This window comes from Homalodisca vitripennis, chromosome 3, assembly GCF_021130785.1.
Source record: "Homalodisca vitripennis isolate AUS2020 chromosome 3, UT_GWSS_2.1, whole genome shotgun sequence".
Lineage (NCBI taxonomy): Eukaryota > Metazoa > Arthropoda > Insecta > Hemiptera > Cicadellidae > Homalodisca > Homalodisca vitripennis.
Window position 1 is genome coordinate 38,270,183 of NC_060209.1, and position 26,077 is coordinate 38,296,259.

Here is a 26,077-nt window from a genome sequence, read left to right on the forward strand (position 1 = left end):
GTAGGGCAACGAGACGGAAAAAGATGCAGAAATGTAGTTTTCTTCTAATGCCCACACCTTAGATCACAGATGGTAGGAGACATAAAACTGTTTATAGTAATGGTTGGAGTGACATCCCCATTGGAGGCAATATCAATATCAATCCTGAAGTAATGGGACAGTATTGATCCCAGAGTTTCAAATTTTCCAAATCACTATGACTTACCTCATAGTTACTGTGGGAAGTTTCCTAATCTTCATCAGGGTTCCTGGTAATGCTCTTCCAGAAGTCCTTTAAATTACATGGAATAACGAGATGGAATGAGATGCAGAGTTGTAGTTTTCTTGAAATGACCATAGCTTACATCACAGATGCTAGTTAGGCAATATTAAAATTTTGTTCTGGAGTAAGAAAACAGGATTGAATGTGAAGATTGGGATATTCAAAATCACTATAAGGTACCTCTGAATTACCACGGGAAGTTTCCCAGCCTACATCAGGGTTTAAAAAAAACTCCTGTAGAAGTCCATTGAAACAGGAAATGTTTGTCATACAAAATTTTAAGAATACCATCTAAACTGTACGTGTGCATATGTTTATAAATATAATTTCTAACCGACTGCAATCGAAGTCCTCATTTTTCAAAACCATGTAGACGGGTACGTTTGTGCGTAACTCTTTCAATCGTTCAGGTTTCAAAACGATCAAGTTTAAGTTTTTGAAAGTATTGTACCAACCAATAAAGCATCATCATGCCATCATTGTATTTATTAATTTTCTATTAAAATAATGTATCTTTAATTTGACACTTAAAGATTGCAGCCACATATGTAATCTACATTTCTTCCAAGTGTGGCGGAAAACATTATTATATATTATCAAAGTTGGAGAACAGCACCAAGATATTTTGTTTCTCAATACAATTAAAAAAGGGATTTTCCAGGTATTGTATAAATAATTTAATCATACGAAAAACATTATATTTATTAAAAATGAATTGAATATTCTAGTGGATAAGTAACAGTAACTTATTTTTTCTGATATAAAACATCAAGTTAAGACTATACTTTAAAAAGTCCATAATCACTTTGGTCTATTGCATACTACATTGTATCTCAACACTGAAAACAATTTATAATACTTATAATAGAATAAATAGAATAACATTTACAATCTTAACACTATCATTAATACTGATCACCATACTGATTAGCACATTAACAATTCCCTATCCCTTTTTCCAACTAAAATGCTATTCACCTATATTCAGATCTTGACAGTCTTAGCTTAAAAGTAATATAACAAGAAAAGAAACAATGGCAAGAAATCATAAAACAACCATTTATAAAACTAAAACTATAGGAGATTTTAACATTCACTCAGTTACCTGTAAATAAGATAAGATAAGGTTTATTTTAGCAAAGAAGGTGTTGGAGTTATAATTATTATTTCATCACTATAAGCAAAAACGGTTTAAGCAGTTAAAATAAGACCAATATGTGAGGATGACACACAAGTTTCGATTTCCATCTAATACTGAAAAAGCACTGTTGAGGAGAGGTATAAATATTTTTTGTCATTCTGCAAAAACCTCTATGTAACCAAACTCTTCATGATATTGCATTTAAAAGTGATGTTTAATAAATAGATTAAGACACAAGAGTTTATATGCCTCAAGAAATCTCCCAAGATGAGCTAGATAATAAAGGAAATTTGTAAGTGCAAAGCCTCTAAGAAAAGCTATAATTAACTGATTTGCTTAAAGGATCAAATTAAATACTGTAACATATATTCTACAAGCCAAGAAAGTAATGGTGAGGTTGCTGGGTGAAGTAAGAAAGAAATCTTATAGTAAGATACTAATTTAGGCATAAAATACAAAATACTTGCAGCATTCTTCTTTATATGGTTTGCTTGGATAGTAGTTATACCAGAAAATAATTAAAACCAAGTCTAAAGTGTTCACGACTAACCTCAAATGCAAAACTAATTTTATCATTTGAATGTATTAAGTTTTGCCTTTGCTGTATAACAATAAAAAGTATTGTTCTTATTTTGTACTAAAGGTTTTCCCAGTCCATCATAAAATTCTTGTGTGTGAAAGTTTCACCAAACTTGTAAAAATTAATTATGTACCAAATACATCAAGTGTTGGTACTAGTGATATGGAAACATAATAATTTTGGTTTTCAAACCAGTTATTTTAGGACAGTGTGATGAAAAATAGGCTTATTAATCACAAAACAATCTAATTTTCCATTAAATACTAAATTTTGTCATTTGCATCAAATGATTTTTTTGTTTTAACACTTAAACACTGAATTAAATATTAAAACTAAACTCAGTTGCACATTCCTAAACATTGTAATTTATTCATACCATAGCATATCAGATATTTAGAGTAAAATTGTTTTATTCTAAATATTTACAAATTAACATACTGTGTTTAGGTAGTGCAAAAGAGTTTAGTCAAGTCATGGCAAAGTTATGAGCTCATTCGACTACAGCCTTAACTTTCACTCAATTAGTGAATCGCTGAAGCCTCTGTGGCACTCTATCGTAGTGGTAGTACGAGTTTGGGTCGGTCTCTACGAATTCTGCATCTGGATCTATCATGACCAGCCCCTGCCTGTCTGCGTGCTCTGACACGTAGTCGTTGACGTCAATATCACTGCTCAGGTCGTAATAGTTCTCCTTTTTATTTGGGGTGAAACTGTCCACGGAGAACTCTTCACCACCTTCAGAGACGTAGTTAAGGCCTTCGATTTCATTGAAGGAGGGGTCGATGTCGTCACTCCATTCATAAAGGACCTGACAAGGACAGTAATGTAAAGCGTGCACTCGCTGACTCTCTTACAGTTTGCTCTCATCATCAGCTGTTGTTAAGTTCAAGACTCCAGCAATGGGATAAAGAATTAGGGCTTGATATTTACTACCTAACTTAGGTAATCAGATATGTTTACGATAAATAAGTGTGGTTATCAATTTAAAAGTGTTATAATATTTTAATGATTGAACGACACATAGGTAATCTGAAGGCTGTCTATAAATTCAGAAATTAAAGGGTTTCTGGACTTTTTACTTGAAACCTAAATTGAATGTTATGAACTGACCTACAAGCCAATTTGCCAATCACGCAACCTAGTTTTTCCTGAAACCAATACAGGAACTTCCCCTAAGAAAGTATTTGATCATTAGCCATACTAGTTTTGATGGAGGTCGAAATGGGGAGGCATCGAAAGGGTTACAAATATGAAACGATAAATTTTTCTGAGATTAAATGTTTTCTACCTTAACACTTGTGTAAGACTCGTAAATAAATGTTAAATCAGTAACAGCCAACCTGTATGAAGTTGCTACATGTATACAGATTCTGAAAGTGATAACTTCCAACCTCCCTATCTTCTGTAGTTTTCTGACAAATCTGATACAACAAACGGTTGGTTTTGAGTGAATAAAAACAAAATATGGTCTTTAAAAAATACTATTGGTGATTTTTTTTTAAATTTCTCTATTGATTTCAAGAAAATCCCAGTAGTGTGCTTATACAACGCAAGTTGGCTCTTGGCTTTTAGAATAAAATGTGTAAGGTAGGAAGAGAACAGCTGATACAAATATATTGTGTACAGCTGCCAAAGTGTAAGAGAGCTGAAGTAATTTGAGCATATTGCATGCAGCCTTCACCAGGATCTTCACTTTACTAATTAATATCTTGAAATTGATGATGAACCTTGTCCAAACAATGTCATAAATACAAAATAAATTATTACAAATTATCATCAGGTAAAATTCTGTTAATGGAAACCATGCATATATTGACTTAACATTTGTATTTTCACCCTGTTCTATATTAATAGTAAGAGAAAAACAATAACATGATATCAGTGTATCCTGCTCTTTTCAATAGATAATTTTATTTCATATCTGAGTATTACGTATAGTTTTAAGTAGAAAACATCTTGCATCTGAAATAGTTTAGGATTAGATTAGTCCACAATATTCGTTTTTGCAATGTGTTTTAACTATCATTTACGTTTTCCACCATTTTAGTGACAACATTTTTGTTTGTGCTAATACTAACGATATATGTAGGAAAGAGATTGTAAGTACAATATATTGTAACTCATATTAATAAATGAGCAAAGAAAGCCTGAATAATGTGGAAGGAGACAAAGAGTAAAATAATCAGTAATCCATGTTATATTTTTTTCTTTTGGGTGTAATAAAAAAGAAGTAAATATTTCCTCACCTGTTTTTAATTTTTTCAACATAAAACAAGTTAAAATTTAATGGGTTGCAAACATATTATAAATCTCCAATGATATTTGAAGAGGAAAACATATTCTAATTTCTGGCACATTATTTGATTGGTTGTTTTAGTATATTTAGAAAAATGCCAAAATTAATCACTTTGAATGTTTTTTTTTTTTTTTCTAACACAATTTTGCTTTTATTTGTTCCAGAGTAAGCTTATACAATATTTATTCTTGCGTTTTATGGGGGAAAGTGGAATATTTTAAATAATATCTTGTATTGGGACATATACAGGTGTACATAAAGTCCTGCACGGGTATAATATTTTCTGAACGATACCAGATAAATAAATAAGATTTGGTACATCAATACTACACCTAAAAGTCTACTTTTTGAAGGAACTATCAGTTTTCTGTAATATCATGGGGACGTCCCGCAAGGAGTCAGAAGGAAATCTTAAATAGGAGCATAGGTCAATATGGACATCATTTTAAAGGGCTTGTCTAGCAGAGTTTAATGCCGCAAACCGCACTCAAAAAGATTGATCCAGTACAAAATGGTGGCTGTTCAAAGATTTTACTTGGGTTACATTTTATTAGTAGTCATAACCCCAGTAAAGCAAAACTGCAACCAAACAAATACTGCAGCTAACTACTACATTATGCTGGTCAGTTGTACAGAAGTGAATTATGACATTAGTTATCCTCAAGGGTTACAAATTTGGTCCTAATATATTGATAACGGGGGAAAACCTGAAAACCAGTAACAATTAGAAATCTCAGCGACCTATAACGATCGGAAACACTTCCTGTTTTCATAAAGTGTTGAACAGTTCTCCCTACAGTTGTTCTAGAAATTGGCTGCCTCTCGTGAAAGTAGTTATTAAATAAATGGCATGCTTCTTCGTGTGATCGTCTGTTATTTCCCCAACCAACCATCATAAGAAGTGTTATACGTTCACGTTCGTCAAGCGACATAGTGTAGTTGAAGAACTACAAGCAATACGACAAACTCTTTTGTACTAAAGCTGTACCAACGCCGAGCGTGGCTGCTGCTTGGACAGGTGACCGCTGAGCGATCCTGTCCTTGCAAGCGGCCCGCCTGCCCGGCCATTGGTGGTGGTTCGGAAGTCACCTTTAAGCCGTTGGTCCCCAGGTTAAGTGTTAGAGAGGGCTTCTTAGCCCTAACTTCGCCTGGTAAAATAAGACATTCTTTACTTTACTTTACTGATAAAATGGATGGACAGCACTACTAAAACAAGAAAACTAGAATAGCCTACTATGAATAGACTGGCTAATAGGAAAGTCCTAACTGCGACCCAAAGATAAGAGATTTCTAATTGTTACTGTTATCAGGTTTTCCCCGTTATCAATATATTAGGACCAAATTTATAACCCTTGAGGATAACTAATGTCATAATTCACTTCTGTACAACTGACCAGCATAATGTAGTGGTTAGCTGCAGTATTTGTTTGGTTGCAGTTTTGCTTTACTGGGGTTATGGCTACTAATAAAATGTAACCAAGTAAAATCTTTGAACAGCCACCATTTTGTACTGGATCAATCTTTTTGAGTGCGGTTTGCGGCATTAAACTCTGCTAGACAAGCCCTTTAAAATGATGTCCATATTGACCTATGCTCCTATTTAAGATTTCCTTCTGACTCCTTGCGGGACGTCCCCATGATATTACAGAAAACTCATAGTTCCTTCCAAATGTAGATTTTTAGGTGTAGTATTGATGTACCAAATCTTGTTTATTTATCTGTTATCATTCAGAAAATATTATACCCGTGCAGGACTTTATGTACACCCTGTATATATTTGCTCTGAAGTTCTTAACATGTCCAAATAAACGTTATGAGTATAAAATTGATATATCCTATACATTTGAGCTCATATTTTGTTACTCTTGTTTCATAACACATTTAAAAAGTTATGTACAATAATACAACATTTTGGTTAAACTAAATCAAACACATTCAGCAGGCAAATTCACCTCTAAAATCTACATACTACTAAATTAAGAAGCGAACAAACTGTCCATCACCAGTTATGGGTTATATAAGGTTTAATGCATAAAAATAACAAAGTTGTAATAATAAACAATATTTATTTTCATAAATATAATGAATCAGTACATTAATATTCTGTTATTATAGTTGGAATTAATGTGATCATAAAGCTAAAGTAATCACTACCTCATTAAAACAACTAAAAGAAGCTTCTACAAAAGTATAAAACAAACTCAAACTTGCATTTAGAATTTTAAAACAAGCAAAAATCCAAATTAGGTAGGCTATCACACTTTTACACACAGTCCACACTGTCTTTTAGTTTTAGTTCTGGACGGTAACAATTTACTTTAGTATGGCATCAGTCGCACTTGAATCACAACTTGAGTTCCTAACCTAAAAGTTAAGTAGTGTATATTATAGTTGAGTTCAAGCAAGCAGATCGTCCACCTCACTACCTACCTTCTGGTTAGGGATTTCGTTTGTTTCTTCGTGTTTGTCTTCTTCGAGTTCGGACTTGCTGGTTGTGGGTTCGGGGGCTTTGGGTTCCCCAGACTTATCCTCAATCTCCGGAGAGCCTTCAGGGAGGAGCTCAGTATCAACGTCAGGACTCTCAGAGGGCTTGACTTCGACGACCTTAATGCGGAACACTGCTCCAATGTTGTCATCACCACTGGAGAATGTTGTCTCGTTCACAGTCACAACATGGCCATCAATCACCTAGTACAGCAAACTCAAATATTTATAAAAGCACAACAAATTCAAAACAAAAAGCAATATCTATTATAGGCTGTGTTTAAAGTATGCAAATAGTGTTTAAATACTTTATTTATGTTTAAAATACTTTTTATGTCTAGCTTAGAATATAAAACGAGGTTCTTTTTTTAACCGATCTCATGGGTAAAACTGGTATCATTTGCCTCCGTAGTAAACAAGTGGTAATAGATAGAGATAGTGATGTAAGAACAGTAAAATTTTGACAAATCTGTTAAAAGTTGTGGTGTTTTATAAAGTTTAGAATGAGTAATTTTAACAATTAATGATTGAATGTGGTTTTTATTCTCTCCAGCAAGAAGTCGAGTAAATCTCTCCTGCACTTAAACGTAAAAGGTCTTCTGTGCAGTCTCTGGCATGACAGCTGACAGGATATTTGAAATGGGTAAGGATGGGTGGAGATTGGTATCACCTCCTGCCAATATCCTAAGGCATAGATAGTGGACACCATCTTGGTCATGTTATCTTGGAAGGAGGGACAGCAAGCTCTGGTCTATCCTAAGTAATCCTAAGCGACCTGGGGAGTGTCTCCATCATTTTTATGTTTGCTAGAAACCCGCAACACTAAGGGAGAATTCTCTACTCCAACAATCATACTCCACAGTAAAATACACCTATTTATCCAGTATCCTGGTCTTGTCATTTGTGACTGTGACATGTCACTCCTGGACATCCTTTATGTTGTATGCTACTGTTTGTGCTGTACCTAGTGTAGACTCTACTGGGAGGTATAAACTACCCAAAAGTCAACCCTTCTAGGGCATATAATTAGGTCTGTGAGAGTATATAATGATGTGTAACAAATGGGGTTTTCTATGGAGACATCTTCATGCATTTAGTAAAGACAAGCAGATTTTGTGTGGGAGTACATTTTTTAATAGAATCCCATGATGTATCTGTATCTTATCTTAAAGTATGTTATTAAATTGATCTGTGTGTTGATTGTGTATAAAATTAACTACATGTGTAATATCCACCATTCAAAAACATTAAATGGGCTCCACCATTCTCTTACAATTTTTCAAATTGCATTTGTATCGTATCCTTTCTCCCTAGTTTCATACAACATTTCTAAAGCATTCATTACAAAATGTTTCACTGATTCAATATGGAGACTGCCCGTAAAGAAATGGAGAGGCACACCAATGTCATTAAAACCTCCTTTTTGAATCGAAAAGTTCAGGTGCTTAGAATCATTTTCATAAGTTAATAAAATTACTTTTTGTGGAAGTTTAATTTTTAAACTCATTAGGGCCAATTTAAACTCAAGTACTCATATTTCTACACTAATGCCTTTGTGTGTTGGGAACAAAGTACCAGAGTATGGTTAAGAATTTGGGAGCTGTTAAAATCTTTATGATGTTTACATTTTGAGGCATTATAAAAATCTATTACTTATTTGAGTACATTATTTATTATGTCATTGATAAATCAATGTACTTGCAATTGTTCCTTTTAAAACAGTGATGTAACCAATTACACAGGTTTTTTTATTTAAATATAATATTAATGGCCTCAAATACCAGAAAATAATCATTAAGAACTTCTAAAAAAATTAAGAAATCCCTCCATAGTAACTCATGTTCACTAAATTAACAATGTTTTATAATATCTGAAGTTATTGATTGCACTGAACTGTTTAGTAGACAGTTCAATTAATTTTAATCGACCGTTGAAAATATTATTCATTTCTGTCACTAGCATATTAATCCTTAGACTACTAAATAACAATTGGTTGTAGCGTTGAAGATGGAGCTTGTAAGATGGAACCTTGCTATCGAAAGGTCTCACAGAGTAAAGAGTTATGAATATTGGTTCTTGTGTTTTTCAGTGTTGTAGTGGTTGAAACTATTTGTTGTGACATAAGATGTGTCCTAAAAGTACGAACAGATCACTTATAGCGTTCAAAAACAGTTAACATTTCTGTGATCCATACAATATATCAGATTAATACATTTGCAGTGGATTTCAAATGATACATATTACTATGGATTAGTTTTCCTTAGTAACTGATCAAAAACAAATATTTTCAAACTACTATACTCTTTTAAAAACTTTTGCTTGTATTTAATAATTTAGTGTAACTCAATGGTAGAGATAGATTTTATTGGGATGAGATAACATTCATAGAGTGAGTTGGAAGAGAAAGAGAAATAGAATATTTGGCGATAAGATGACTGGATACAAGGGGACAAGTATAAAAAATGGAGGATAAAGTTTCTTGATTATCAGTGCTTATCAATTAATTAAACTCAGATAAGAGTTAAGAGCAGCTTTAGGAAAGCAGCTCATTGATGTTTCTAGTCTTAAAAGCTAGCATCAATTTTGAGTTGAATTACCATTTGGACAGGACTCAGTACTATTAATTTTTTTTACTCTAATTTAGACAATTATAAAATTGATCCATCAGTCTTAGGAAAGAAAAGAAATGACTGTTAAGTACCTTGGTTGTGGATGTTGACTTGTTCTGTGGCAGATCGTCTTCTCCAATCCTGGTGCCAACCTCTGTGCCATCAGGATGATGTTGCTGGTGGTGCTGGATAAGGTCTGTCAGCTGCTTGCGCATCTCCTTCAGCATGTCTGCAGAATAAAGTCAAAATTGTATTGTGATTTGCCTTTGTGGTAAGGATACATTAAAAGAAATCTTAAGTAAAGTAAAGTAAAGATGTCTTATTTTACCAGGCGAAGTTAGGGCTAAAAAAACTCTCTCTAACACTTAACCTGGGGACCAACAGCTTAAAGGTGACTTCCGAACCACCACCAACGATCGGGCTGGCGGGCTGCTTGCAAGGACAGGATCGCTTAGCGGTCACCCATCCAAGCAGCAGACACGCTCGACGTTGCTTGATCTGGTTATCTTGCGATAATCGTTGTACACGCTCACTACGCCATTGTCAGGTATTTTGATAAGTAAGTATAAAACATTGATATATACTGGTATGGCATTTCAAACCATACATTGCTTGAATCTTGAAATAATTTTATGTTATAGAACGTGTATCAAAGCCATGTATGGAACTGTAAACATTGGGACGTATATCTAAAATATGAATGCTAAAATATTTTAAAGTTTTATCAAACATAAAACACGTTTTCAAACAAAGCGAAATGTCGCAAAACAGTACGGTAACGGGTGTCAACTTGTGACATTCGCCACCAGCATAACTAGCATTAGCGAACGTTAATTGACGAGGTCAATAGCCTACCTTGCATCTGAGTCATGAAGTCGTTGACCTCGTCACCTGCAGGGCCAGCGGGGGCGTCCCACGGACGGACGCGGAAGAAGGGGTGCTGCTCAAACGGGGGTGGTACCAGGTCGTCGGCCAAGCCGAAGCTGAAGGACGGTCGTCGTTCTCGGTTCAGGGGTACAACGACAACCTCGGCGTCGTCCAAGCTCTCATCTTCCTTCGCATCTTCCCGGGTACTCCCTAGACAGGAACAGGAAAGTATAGTAATTAACATAACTCTAAATATTGTTGAAAGGAAATTACTGAAACTTTCCATATTTGATAGCGAGACATTGAAAACCAATTTGTAAAGGAACGTATCTGTTACATCATCCTACAGATTATAAACAATATACAATCAATTTCAATACACTACTAAGTTCTCGCAGCCCACTTCAATTCTTTAAACCACCGTAACGTAATAATTGCTCCCTAACCTAAAAATAGGAGATTTACTACCTTAACACCGTAACTAACCATCCCATTGAAATATAAAAATAGTTCTAATTTGAAAATATTAACAATTAGTAAAAAGTGTATGACAATAGTCTTTGTTTGTTGGTGTTGCATTTTTCGTCCGCTTTCTCCGTCGACTTGACTAAATAAGTTGCAAGACACTTGGGCAGTGGGCATTGTTTCGATAAACACTATCGATGTTGTTTATCTATTTCGACGATAACCATGGATAGTTTATCTCCATTGTTACAACAGTTTGGTAGCAACTGACTTAACTTGCCACCACTTGTAAACGTCTTAGATGCCGAAAGAACTAATCAGAGAATCTCGGAACTGGCAGTTGTTATGTATAGGAAGCACATAAGTGCTCTATGTACGAGAATGTTACTAAAAGAGCAGCGATGTATACAGGATTTGAGTTTGAAGAACAAACCAACAACTATTTAATATTTAAATATTATCCGACCCTATTATTAGCCTACTTGGCATGTTACAATGCTATGACGAATGCACTTGTGACATTTTCACTGGAAGGCCGAAGTGGTACAGAGTTCAATAAAGTCACATGATCAGAGTTGAGCGAATTTGTGATTTACGCACAGACAAATCCCTTAAAGTTCTATTTGTAGTTCTATAACAAGTTGTGGGAGAAGTGGAGTGATTTTTTAGCCAATTCAGTCCGCGCTGCCGCTGCCGCCTGGAACGAACTAATTTCCGTGACAGAACGCTTATTTTCGCAATGTTGGTTGGATGCCACGGCCACCTCCCACCATCGGGATGAGTCAACGCACGTCACCTAACCGGATGTACTTCCAAGGCCTTCGTGATCGCAATCCCACAGCCCGCACCTCTTACACCTTGCCGCCACAACAATGTCGATGTTGTTAACAGAGCGGGTTCGTGTCATCACGAACAGTATAATTCAATCACTCGGCTGTAGTTAGGGTTAATTAACCATAATACCGTGTTATATACGTGCGATTCGTCATCAATTGTAAAGAAACACTGCTTCGTAGATCGACACCAATTATGTTGCGGAGATGGATTTAATAACGTGTAATAGGGGAAAAAAATCGAATTGCTTCTGGGATTTCCAAGGAAAACTTATACACCAACAACTAAAAGCATATTTCAGAATCTACGCCTTGATTTTGTATTAAGAGCCGACTGTTAAAACAGTTCCTGATCGTAATTCTTTCTATATATTTGTATGTTCTCGTTACACATAATTATTTCCTGTGCATAATTACAGGAACGCAATTACAATATTTAACATTATAATATTAATATAACTACCATAGCACCGCATTATTACAGGTATACATTAATAGCCTTTAATATGACACATCACAAGATAGGGGTTGCAATTTGAAATTTTAAAGTTACCACATTCTACTTCCCTTTGAAAAGGGGGGTGAAATTATTGTTACCTTAAAAAATCTAAAACAGTAATTTAATAAGTCTGGTGAAGGTTGTACATTGATATCTCAATCCGTTTGGAATATATCCAGGCGTATCAGGACTTAATTTACACCCTTAGATGTAAGGGGTTGTTTGCCCATAACTTTTGCTAGGATCGTCATAGAGATGTTTTGTTCATGTCATTGTGTTTCTTTTGAATTTACCTTTCAAATGATATGTCACAAGATATGGGTTGCAATTTGAAACTTTTAAGTGACCCCATCTACCCCCCCCCCCCTCTTGAACAATAGGGGAATCTTTTTATCCTTCAAAGAGTTCGTAAAAGTATTTTAATAAGTATGGTGAAGTTTTTACATCGATATCGCAATCCGTTTGGAATATATCCAGGCGTATCAGGACTTAATTTACACCCTGTATAGCCTGTTCATACACAAATAAAATGGCATTGGATATAATGAATCTACATTCAATTATATATATATATATATCGTTGAATATATATAACGTATACCACCCCTACTTAAAAGATCACAAACGAATAATTATTGAAACACTTTTAAATTAGGAATTTCATTCGTTTATTTAAGATTCTATTGTTCACAAATTTTCGTATGGAAAGACTCCAGATTAAACTGTAAATCCAATCCTGAACAGTAAAAGGAGGAATAAAGCACATTCAGTCTGCCTACGCTCAAAGTTTTAAAACTCCTCACGCCTTTAAATGGTTTTCTTTTTCTCCTCCAGCTCAACTATTACTTTCCGACGATCCAGTTGGGTTCATATACCATTGTTTAAATTGAATTGCGTCATATTTTATGATATTCAACCACGTGTCATGTAAGAGCCAATGGTAGCAAAACAAATCTTGGCAGGAGTGGTCCGGACTTGTCATTGCTATAATAGGAACAAAGCTGGCGCTGCAACTTACGAATCTCATCTCGTACTCGTTGTCTGTTTGTATGTTACATAAGCTGGACTCTATTAGCATCACTAATATAACGAGACAATGTGTTCGTCACGCGACAAGGGCAGGGATATTTACATAAACGCCTTGGTGTTGGCGAGCCTGCGTCACCCATTCACGAGAAGTGTGGCCCAACGTGCCGAAAATAACCTAATTCAGAAATATGCGCCAACGCTTACAATTAGATTGTTGACAAATTCAACGTAACGCATGAATTATTTTTGGATGGATACTAATTTGATAGTTATTTTTAGCCACTTTAATCACTGGTGAGTTTCTCTGTATCTCCTCTATTATTGTATCTTTATAAATAATATTGGGTCGAGCACTGAACCCTAACAGTGAAATACGCCGATGCGGACGAGGTCCCTACCATTCCTAACCTGAACTTAGAAGCGTTGTCTGATGTTATCACTCGACATGACAAAGCAAACATGACAAGAACTCGACTAAATGCCAGTGTTGATACACACAACACGTCTGATTACACACACACACAATAACGTACATGAATAACAAACAGTGTAGCAAACATGATTTCAAAGTGTGTTTGTACTCAAATGCTACAAAGGTAAACAATGGGGTGAAAGACGTCAGGGATCGTTCATTGCAGAGATAATAGCTGGTTCTAAACAATGTTAGCTCGTACTTCTTCCGTATAATATAGCAAAAATAATGAGCTACGAGTAAAATTGACATTGAAGCAAACTTTACTACTAACAGTTAAATTATAGTTCACTCAAATAATATTAACAAAGGATTAGTACCAAACCGAATCACTCCACGGGTTGGATGGGCACAAGGACGGATGCACCTTATCCGAACCAGTTTATCTGGTCGGTAACGGCAACAAGAGGTCGTGTTGTGAATACAGACTTCGAGAATGCCCGACAACCGGTCCGTGATGCATGTCTGACCTTGACAAGGTCACATTCACACGGCTCTCTTACACGGCATTACTCTGAACATTGGTGCTCATCGCTATCCACGAAAGTGAGGTTATGGTCGGTCTAGCCTTCCGCTTAGTGGAACTTGTACCTACTCTCGCGTGACATCAGTACCAAGAACCTGGGTCAAGGGACTTTGCTGCCGTCAGCACATAAGTGAAATGTGAAGCTGTTATAATGTGTTTTATTAATTCATACACATTCCCCTGAACCGCCTCACGGCCGGCCTGTGACTACCGATCGTTAGAAACTCGTTGGAAACTGTAAATCAGGAGCAGTCCTTAAACGGAATAAAATTAAAATATGTATTGAAGTGTTTGCTTCAACACATATCGAGACAAGCATTTCTTGTCAAAGTCGAGCGTTAAACCAATATCTATTCACTATTGAACATAACGGCTGGAATAACGACCGTGACAGTGTACATAAAAATATTCTTTTTTTACCTCCAGGTCAGAGAGATGAAGAACAGCAACAGTGTGTAATACACGAAAAAGATGGGTTGGACCAGAAGTACCCGGTAAATGTCAGTCTAGAGCACTCAAACCAGACCGTGAACACAGAAGAAAGTGGTTTTCTCATTCTTTCATATGAAAGCTAACAAGTTTTCTCTGTGGCATCATTCAAGTTTGACAGCACAATCACAGTTTAATCAGATGTTACTCAAACAAGTATGTAAACCCCATAGTAACAATATAATAAACTTTTGAATAGAATATCATGTTTGGAGGAGTAATAGGACATTTTCAGATAAAATTATAAATATTTAGCGGCACTATCAAACTTAATCCGCCATAATTTCATGCAAACAGACTTGATCAAACTGATCAGGTTTGACCAAGATCGTTTTACACTTGGCATCAGAATTAATAAAGAATCAAATCTTTCATAGGCTCATTCACGTGAGTTATTGCAATGAACGCATCTCTCGTGCTTAACAACTAACTAATAAATAAGTGATAACTAGCAGTAGACTGGTAGTCTGAGTTAACAAGTAGATGTCAAACTGAGTCAGGTATCGACATCGTACCAGATCGTAACCGACCGAGCTGGTTGCTACCGGTGTTGGCTTATTATCGAATTCGGTCCAATCTTTGAACATTAACCAATAATATTTAACCACCACTTCCTGTATACTATCGTTATTGTTTCGTAGCTACAAGTAGAGTATCGATGTTTAAATATTTAAAACTACTGTAATCGTTCACAATGAATCTGGAATAATTATTTTGAAACAAATTTTAAAACATACTTTATAAAGATGCATGTGGATTTCTAGGTAAGAGAGGTATCAGTACACAAAATTCAAGAGAGTATGACTTAAATTCAATCTAACAATACTTCAGTAGAAGAGTAAAAAAAAAACATTGTAATACAAGAAGGTGTGTTTTTACATTCTACGTTTTATTATTTTTTTATATTCGTTTCCATTCCTGTCTTTGGATATATCGAGCAAATAATTACAATGTTTATGCAAGTTAAAACATTTATTCAAACCAGGATTTTAATAATTACAGTAAAATAAGTGATAAACGTGACCCTAATTAAGAATAGGCGAATTATTGTGTTATTTATTTGCGAGAAATGTGACCTTACAACGCCTGTTGAAGCAAAACTTATCAGTCAGTGCTGAGTTGGACTGTTCAAGAATTCAGTCGTGAAGGTGATAATCGAAGCTATCTCCAAGGTCAAGGCCTACGGTGGATAAACAAACCGGGGAATATCGCATGGCCATTGTCTACAATGATTAATTTATTATGTAACAATCTTCATGAAATACAGTCACGACTTTACTGGCCACTTGGACTGCAGCCAAAGGCATGGCGCTGCGGTCATCAGCTGTTTGCCTTCATCAGTCTTGCCAACTACAGCCAAGTTCGCTCTGTTTACTGAAGCCTCTTTTACCGGGAAGTCAATCATTGTTATTTACATTCAACAAACTGTTGTACAGATATATTCAGGGAGGATTTAAATTTGCTCTACACATCGTATCCACTTGCACTAATTCCATTCCGGTTGAAATCCAGCTCCAGGATATCCAGCTCTTACTGACCGTACCCTCTCATTTTTATAAAATCAAATTTTAAGTTTATTTTAGAAATCTTAGGTAATGACATCCACATTTAAATATTTTCAAATTCTATGCACGCCTAATTAATTTTAAATTAGTATTTAATTTGGTAATTTTACTCAATTGTTTTATTTATATTATTCCATCATACGTAATATTAATTAAATTTTTGATCAGTGATTGATAAATAATAGTTTTATGATTTATAAATATCTAAATAAACAAACCTTAGGTGTAACTAAGTAAAAGCTGGGGGATAATATTGTATTGATCTTTTTAGTGTAGGATAGTACTCGTATATTGCTAATCACAATAGATATGCAAGTTAATTCAAGATATAAGAATATGACTTTTACAAAAACATTTAGATTGATATAAGAAGTGCTGACATGTGCGATCTTAGCATTGCTTTATTTGACAGCTATTGCAAAAGTTCCGTAACAATTGATGAATACCTAAGCTTAGGATAACGGAACAAACTAATTACGGGTTTAATTTAGGCTTCAGTGTGACGTTTCTCTTAATACAGGATCTAAAATACTTCGTTTGTACGTGGTTTTAAAATTCAACTATTTGAAAGAGAAACCGCATGTAAGAAATGAAACCTTTTAAGACAACCGACAATGTTATGTAATCAGTTACCCGATAATTGTAACGATCTACTCGTACATTGTTGGCTTGTTTCCAGAATGTTGTAACAGATATTCCCGTGACAAATAAAATAACAATTTTACACTATTTCCTTATCAATAACTGTGCAGGAACAAATATTTACTATTTTTAGTTTGCAATAACAATTATTTTGTATAATTAACTATTTCACTGTAGTGAACTAACACGCTATGAGACTTAATTTAATTAATTAATGTGCCTTAATTACGTGATCAACTATTTCATGTAGATAGCCTAAATTAAAATCCGGTCGTAATGAAACGTATTGAGTTTTCCCCCCGTAAGAACAATACCAAACATGATGCAGTTTTACGGCCTTATTTTCAATCGTATTGTTGAGGGAGATGTCTCTTTTAAAATATAATATTAGTACACATCCAAACGTTTTGTAGAATTGTTTTATCAAGTGTATATTTCTTGAGTATATAAACGATGGCGTGCAAACAAGTTGATCAATTTTTTCAGAATAACTTATAACAATATCGAAAACAACTTTAAAATGAGACATTATACATCATTTTACTGCTAAAAATAAGGTCGTATGAATGTTTATTTAGCAATGTTCTTATGCGGCTACAACCAAGATGGCGAATACTTCAACCGGATCTTAGGGTTTCTTTTAAAGTGACATTTTCAATTAAAGCTTTATATGAATTGAATTGGGCACCAACTAAAAACTAATCTAATGATTGTGAGATATGTATGTCCTATGTACTGAAAGCTTGAACTATAATAGTGTATAGACATGACTATAGTCTACGTCTCGAGAAAGTTCACACACCCCATTTTTTTGCTACTCTGTAGCGCGTTGCTGTGCCAGTGGATGTCAGACATGTATGTCCTATGTACTGAAAGCTTGAACTATTAATAGTGTATAGAACATGACTATAGTCTACGTCTCGAGAAAGTTCACACACCCCATTTTTTTGCTACTCTGTAGCGCGTTGCTGTGCCAGTGGATGTCAGACATGTATGTACTATGTACTGAAAGCTTGAACTATAATAGTGTATAGACATGACTATAGTCTACGTCTCGAGAAAGTTCACACACACCCCATTTCTTTGCTACTCTGTAGCGCGTTGCTGTGCCAGTGGAATGTCAGACATGTATGTACTATGTACTGAAAGCTTGAACTATAATAGTGTATAGACATGACTATAGTCTACGTCTCGAGAAAGTTTCACACACCCCATTTCTTTGCTACTCTGTAGCGCGTTGCTGTGCCAGTGGATGTCAGACATGTATGTACTATGTACTGAAAGCTTGAACTATAAATAGTGTATAGACATGACTATAGTCTACGTCTCGAGAAAGTTCACACACTCCATTTTTTTGCTACTCTGTAGCGCGTTGCTGTGCCAGTGGATGTCAGACATGTATGTACTATGTACTGAAAGCTTGAACTATAATAGTGTATAGACATGACTATAGTTACGTCTCGAGAAAGTTCACACACCCATTTTTTTGCTACTCTGTAGCGCGTTGCTGTGCCAGTGGATGTCAGGACATGTATGTACTATGTACTGAAAGCTTGAACCTATAATAGTGTATAGACATGACTATAGTCTACGTCTCGAGAAAGTTCACACACCCCATTTTTTTGCTACTCTGTAGCGCGTTGCTGTGCCAGTGGATGTCAGACATGTATGTACTATGTACTGAAAGCTTGAACTATAATAGTGTATAGACATGACTATAGTCTACGTCTCGAGAAAGTTCACACACCCCATTTTTTTGCTACTCTGTAGCGCGTTGCTGTGCCAGTGGATGTCAGACATGTATGTACTATGTACTGAAAGCTTGAAACTATAATAGTGTATAGACATGACTATAGTCTACGTCTCGAGAAAGTTCACACACCCCATTTTTTTGCTACTCTGTAGCGCGTTGCTGTGCCAGTGGATGTCAGGACATGTATGTACTAATGTACTGAAAGCTTGAACTATAATAGTGTATAGAATGACTATAGTCTACGTCTCGAGAAAGTTCACACACCCCATTTTTTTTGCTACTCTGTAGCGCGTTTGCTGTGCCAGTGGATGTCAGACCTGTATGTACTATGTACTGAAAGCTTGAACTAATAATAGTGTATAGACATGACTATAGTCTACGTCTCGAGAAAGTTCACACACCCCCATTTTTTTGCTACTCTGTAGCGCGTTGCTGTGCCAGTGGATGTCAGACCTGTATGTACTATGTACTGAAAGCTTGAACTATAATAGTGTATAGACATGACTATAGTCTCTACGTCTCGAGAAAGTTCACACACCTCATTTTTTTGCTACTCTGTAGCGCGTTGCTGTGCCAGTGGATGTCAGACATGTATGTACTATATACTGAAAGCTTGAACTATAATAGTGTATAGGACATGACTATAGTCTACGTCTCGAGAAAGTTCAAACACCTCATTTTTTGCTACTCTGTAGCGCGTTGCTGTGCCAGTGGATGTCAGACATGTATGTACTATATACTGAAAGCTTGAACTATAATAGTGTATAGACATGACTATAGTCTACGTCTCGAGAAAGTTCACACACCTCATTTTTTGCTACTCTGTAGCGCGTTGCTGTGCCCAGTGGATGTCAGGGACATGTATGTACTATATACTGAAAGCTTGAAACTATAATAGTGTATAGACATGACTATAGTCTACGTCTCGAGAAAGTTCACACACCTCATTTTTTGCTACTCTGTAGCGCGTTGCTGTGCCAGTGGATGTCAGACATGTATGTACTATGTACTGAAAGCTTGAAATACAATAGTGTATAGACATGACTATAGTCTACATCTCGAGAAAGTTCACACACCTCATTTTTTGCTACTCTGTAGCGCGTTGCTGTGCCAGTGGATGTCAGACATGTATGTAATATGTACTGAAAGCTTGAACTATAATAGTGTATAGACATGACTATAGTCTACGTCTCGAGAAAGTTCACACACCTCATTTTTTGCTACTCTGCAGCGCGTTGCTGTGCCAGTGGATGTCAGACATGTATGTACTATGTACTGAAAGCTTGAACTATAATAGTGTATAGACATGACTATAGTCTACGTCTCGAGAAAGTTCACACACCTCATTTTTTGCTACTCTGTAGCGCGTTGCTGTTGCCAGTGGATGTCAGACATGTATGTACTATGTACTGAAAGCTTGAACTATAATAGTGTATAGACATGACTATAGTCTACGTCTCGAGAAAGTTCACACACCCCATTTTTTTGCTACTCTGTAGCGCGTTGCTGTGCCAGTGGATGTTAGACGGCGCCAAAACTAGGCCCAGCCCAAAATAGTTGGCACTAGGTCGGTAAATAGGCTTTCTACATGGACCAGATGCACAAATGAATCCAATACTACTTTACGCTTACAGAAATGTAATAGATTTTATTACACTGCTCAATTAGACACTGCCTACCACAACTTTTTTTATTAAAACAATGTTCACTTTCGCAAACCCGCAACGAAAGGAAGTTGGGCATATTCGTTATCATAGTTTAAAGGCCGCAAAGTGATAACGCCTTTTCTTTAATTAATCAGCAACCTCTGTAGCCTCGAGAACTAATGAAATATTGAAATCATTCACAAATTGGCTATCCATCTTGAACTCTTTGCTTCCCTCCCTCTTAATAAACCTTCGATAATCCTGTTCAAAATGTCAAACGGTGGCTCTCCACATGCGAAAAACACAAAAATCCAAATATATTCGAATCAGTATTTTCTTTTTATTTGTTGTGATCAAATTCAGAAACAGAAGTCGAGAATCGTACAACACGTCAATTATATCTACTATTTACAACAATGAATAAACAGCATTATGTTGCCATTCTAGCTTTTTGTGCATCTCCCTACTATATAAAGGGGATGCACAAATAGCTATACTAGAGTTTTTGCAATAGCCTCTAAGTCATCACAAAAACTCTAATTTGCACTTTTACGTAACGCTTTGCATGTTTTGTTTCTATGGTCAGACGCTCCGGGCAGGATGTTTTGGGGTCACCTTGCCGATTGCGTCACCGCATCACAAACATCATATACACACACGTACGAGTAGAGTAATTGCTGGCAGGCGTGTGATGTCGCAGTCACAGATCATACCCACGCCTTGGCAATTATCGTCTCCGGAGGAAAGGAAGAGTTGACTTTAATTGTACAAACTGGACGTTCCTTCCATTGTTTTACTTCTTGCAATTTTTGTTCAAAAGAAATGTGTTATTTGCAAAGTTTCTCTTGGATTCTAATGTCTCTACACGTCTTGTGGCATTCTAAGTATGATTTCAAAATAAGCTAATAACATTGTTTACTTTGTATCTTTCAAACTTTCATACAAAAAAGGGATCTATTATAGTAACTATATTTCTAAAACAGGTACTGCCTCAAATTTACTCTTACAGTTCGTGAGTCCAAAGACACAGATTTTTTAAACAAATTATAAGGACAAAACAGAAGAATTTATCCCAAGTCTATCATCGCGTCAACTGGATACTCGACAACTTGGATCTACAGTTATCTATGGACATAGAGAAAGCTAGAATTGAAGAATGCCATGAGTCACCACATTAAAGATCCAGTTTTAAATGTGCCACTTGTGTAGGGTCTAAATTAAGCTTTTATTTTGTAGGGCGCCGGCGTTACAGTTTTATGTAGAACGACGACTTAAATTTATCGCTGCTCGTGGAACACTATTTACGCTTCAAACCATATTACAAACAAATATTTCTGAGGTTAGGACGGCTAACGGAATGTGAAAATTTCTAATTTTAATGTATGTACATTCATCAGATGCTTAATGACAGGTCATAGATTTTTTCAACCAAAATTTTAATTATTTAGAATCCATAATATGACACTGATTTTGTCGTTGAGAAGAATATCTCACCTCCTGGGAGAAGTTACGACAGACAATTCAAAAAGCTATTTTTTGGAAAAAATTTACGAACTGAGTATCACGGAAAAGTATCAAAACGAATCAAATTTATATTCCAGTTTGTTCATGCAAGTTAAAACCCATCTACTCGTAAATATGTAAAAATGATTTGTGTCCACAAATCGCATGAAGTATTATATTTGCTCAGTAAAAATATTGTTAGTAACGGGAAAACAGGAAAATAAATTTGGCCACAGAAATGCTGCTTTCCAACACAAATATCGTAAAAGTTCCAGTGATCTTTGCTTAATTTTCTTATAGACCATACATAATTTGAAAATGCAGTACGATTTCGGATACTTGCCATCGATATTCATTATACAAAATTTAACATACTACGTTTCGAGGAATGAAATCTACCCTCTTCTTCAGGCCATCGTTACAGGATACAAAAATTATAACACTACGTTTCGAGGATTGCCACACATTTTAGTTCTTAAGTTTTATGTACTTATGGGGTTTTGACACCTGAAGAAGGGGATAGATTTCAATCCTCGAAACGTAGTGTTAAATTTAACGATTGTAAATGTCCAGAACCCTACTATCCTTTTATTTACCAACATGTTTGGACATGAAACTACTTGCAATCCGACGCGGAAGGAAGGTCAGCCTAGAGTAGGTAATCTGCCGAGAGTCGCAAAAACACGAGAACTACGGAATAGTCAGTGACCGGACACCCAAGTGCTACTACAGGTAGTCATGCTACAATCCACGGTCAGTGATCATATTCAGGATGTCCGGAAACTTGTCCGTCTTTCCAGGTGTGACGTAACCAAATTATGGTTATCAGACACAGTCTGTGATTGTTGCTGCATAGGATGTGCTATTAAACGTGCCTGCAACGTTTTCTAACTCCCCATTATAGCTGTGATTTCCCAAGTTCTCTAGTAAACAAGTAAAACATAAATCATTTCATTTCAGAAAACAATATTATCGTATCAATTGAAGACATTTTATGGAAGTTCCATGTCCACTAAAATAACAAGGAACATATCTCACGTAAAATGTATAAATTTAATTGAGCGCCATAAGTTACAAACTCGTTTTCATTAGGAAGTTTTAAAACTTGAATAAACAATCTTATCACTTCCAAAACCAACCAATTAATTCCTTTAATTCAAATCTTTCTTATTTTATACGCTTACGGTATTTATAGTCTAAAAAATATTACGGGAACAATTATGTTAGTACACACCTGTAAACATAAAAAATATACAACTGAACAATATTGTCCCATGAAATTACAAACATTTTAAAATAAAAATAGTCTGTATCTAAATTCCATTAACATACTTCTTATGCCCAAACCTTAGAATAAAACAATGTTTGCAATTGAAAACTAAATTCAAGACATGTTTCAATGGGTTTCTGTTTTGTTAACCCTGTTGTTAAAGCTTGTCATGACTTAAAGTTTTCATCCAAAACGACCCCCATTAATGTTGTTTTGCTCATTTTCGCTAAGCAAACTGGTGCAGCATCCGGCAAAATTACATGCCTAATACACATAGAAAAAAACAGCTATATAACTGTTTCACTTACTTTTGACACTAAATCGCTTTTGAACGAGATGCAACCTATTATAGCCTAATTAAAACACACTTTTCAGATATAACCGGTTTCGAAAAAATCTTTTACACTGGGTGTCTTAAAAATCTCCCACCTCCTGTTAACTTTCATTTGAATAGAGTTGAAGTGGTTTACTTTGGGGCATGTTTATATGACCAACCGAGGAGTTTTTTTATGAATGAACACTATTGACATCCTCTCCCCGCAAAAAGGGGTAGTTAGGTGATAACTCAAAATGTTTACATTATTTTTTATTATCTTATTGTACCAGCTTTTATACGCCAGTTTATGATATTTAACCCCATCACTTCTTAAAAAAAATTTAAAAAAAGTTTCACAACCTCGTCTCCCCAAGTGAAGAGATAATTGGCTGAAGCGTACTTCAGTAGCCTACATATTCTTTTTTAAGTTATTTTCAAGGCGAGAGAATTGATAAACTTATGAAAATGACATACAAAACAAGTAATATACGTGTTTTTAATCAATTCCTACTTTGTATTCAACTAACACAGTAAAATAAATATTTATATATAATTTTTTTATAATTTAGTAACAATTATATTTTATTATAAGTATGATTATTATCACAAATAAACAATTAAAAGACCACTGATGAACAATTTCATTATTTTTCATTCATATTTTTTCATTAAGTTGGCTTTCATACCAGTGTATAATTAAAATCTACATACTCTTACCATAAGAGGACGTTGGGGGTAGTTACGCTGCACGTGCTAACATGTTAAATGTTAAAATTCCATACGATTGTTCGCAGTTTGTTTAAATCAACTAATCACTGATAATAATAATAATCATTAATAACTAAAGCGAGTGAATTTAGAATCAGGGTAATGGTAGGCATAAAATTAGGTAAAATTAACGTAGGGGTCCCTCAAGATGCCATCATAGGACCACTTTTATTTATTTGTTGTCTTAATCAAATACCCATTATTTTATGTTTACTAGTACAAAACAAACAGTAGTCATGAAGGACCGTAAATATGAGAGCAACGGAGAAGCGCTAATATATTTCTCCCTTAGAGTAATTATTGATGCTAAATCACGTGAATGTGTGGTCCTTGTTATTTATTGTTATTTAAAGATTTTAGCATCATACATTTTTATCTAAATATACCGAATCTAGGAACAAGCTTTGAATATTTATAATTGAAATTGATCCCATAACTTTAAAATGTTTGTTTTTATTTAATCGCGAATGGTTATTTTGTGATCCAAGTACTCTATGTATGTCTATCTGGTTGGACAGTAATAATAACCATAACAAATTAAATAAATATTTCGAATTATTAAAGGTTTAATATTAAAAAATAAGAAGTAAAGCTGTTTGAATACTCACTGGGGTAGGCGATGGCGACTGCGCACAGGGCGAACACACAAAGCAGAACGCACCTCATGTTTCTGGCACCGGCTGTATGTGTAACTGTATGTGTGTGAACTGTTACTGACTAACTGGCGGACTGATGGTGGCGGTCGTCCGGGAGCGGTTATATGGCAACAGTGACGTCAGGTGTGGTCGACCAATCACAAGCCGGCTCTGGACACGTCATCCAATCACAGCATTCCTGGAACACCTATTCTTCGGATCTGGGAACAGGCAGATGAGAAAATGGTACGGTTTGTTTTTGTAATAAAAATTATGATTAATTGACGGCCGATGTTTTGGTAGAATTTATACTGGGAAGTTCATATTGGGAAGTTCCTAGTTGTTGTAAAGGGCCACCAATCCGTAAGGTTAACTATTCAATTCTTATGTTTGTTTTATTGATGTTCTACGAATAATTTGTTTTTATTAAAACACAACATTTCTTTTAAACCATGTTAGTAGTTTTCTTCGCAACCTTAGAACTGGCCAACTTTCAAAATTTGAAAGCTGAATAATCTACGTCATAAATATTTACTTGTTATTTATTTTTATTTTAACGGTTCCACCATTTTTACAATATTTTATGACAAAATAATACAGTTAATATGACAAATATGTTTCAATGTAACTTATTAGGTCTATAACCGGCCGTTTAATGAGAAAGACATAAAACACCTATGGAATACATTTTAACAATTATTGATGAGCATAATTGTTGCACACTAATAACATAGTTGCACATGTTGCAAATAATATTGTGACACTGAAAAACAGGAAAACTAACAATTCGATAAAACTTCAATAGAATAACAAATAACTAACATAATCAACAATAAATTAGTAACAATAGATTAACAATAACGATAGCAATAGTATGTACAGTAACAATAATATTAGTAACAATGCAATAATTTAGTACATGCTAAAAACAGCTAAAATTATAATAAATTAATAACAATAGTAATGCTGAGAAGACTTTAACTTTAAGTGATAATGTGAGAAAAGAAAGACTTAACTTGAAAAATGCATGTTGTTATTGCCAGGGCGGTCATTCAATGTGTGTGTGTGTGTGTGTGTGTGTGTGTGTGTGTGTGTGTGTGTGTGTGTGTGTGTGTGTGTGTGTGTGTGTGTGTGTGTGTGTGTGTGTGTGTGTGTGTGTGTGTGTGTGTGTGTGTGTGTGTGTGTGTGTGTGTGTGTGTGTGTGTGTGTGTGTGTGTGTGTGTGTGTGTGTGTGTGTGTGTGTGTGTGTGTGTGTGTGTGTGTGTGTGTGTGTGTGTGTGTGTGTGTGTGTGTGTGTGTGTGTGTGTGTGTGTGTGTGTGTGTGTGTGTGTGTGTGTGTGTGTGTGTGTGTGTGTGTGTGTGTGTGTGTGTGTGTGTGTGTGTGTGTGTGTGTGTGTGTGTGTGTGTGTGTGTGTGTGTGTGTGTGT

At 35.4% G+C, this 26,077-nt stretch overlaps 1 protein-coding gene across 1 annotated transcript; it reads right to left on the reverse strand.

Annotated features, from left to right (window-relative positions):
- Positions 1-946: 946 nt before the first annotated feature.
- Positions 947-24,775, reverse strand: LOC124356800 (icarapin-like). Its single transcript, XM_046808009.1, has 5 exons — positions 24,624-24,775; positions 10,228-10,449; positions 9,465-9,601; positions 6,710-6,967; positions 947-2,791 (listed from the first exon to the last, which is right to left on the reverse strand). Exons 1-5 carry the CDS (start codon positions 24,679-24,681, stop codon positions 2,501-2,503), a joined length of 966 nt encoding a protein of 321 aa, XP_046663965.1. The 5' UTR covers positions 24,682-24,775; the 3' UTR covers positions 947-2,500.
- Between the last annotated feature and the right edge of the window lie 1,302 nt (positions 24,776-26,077).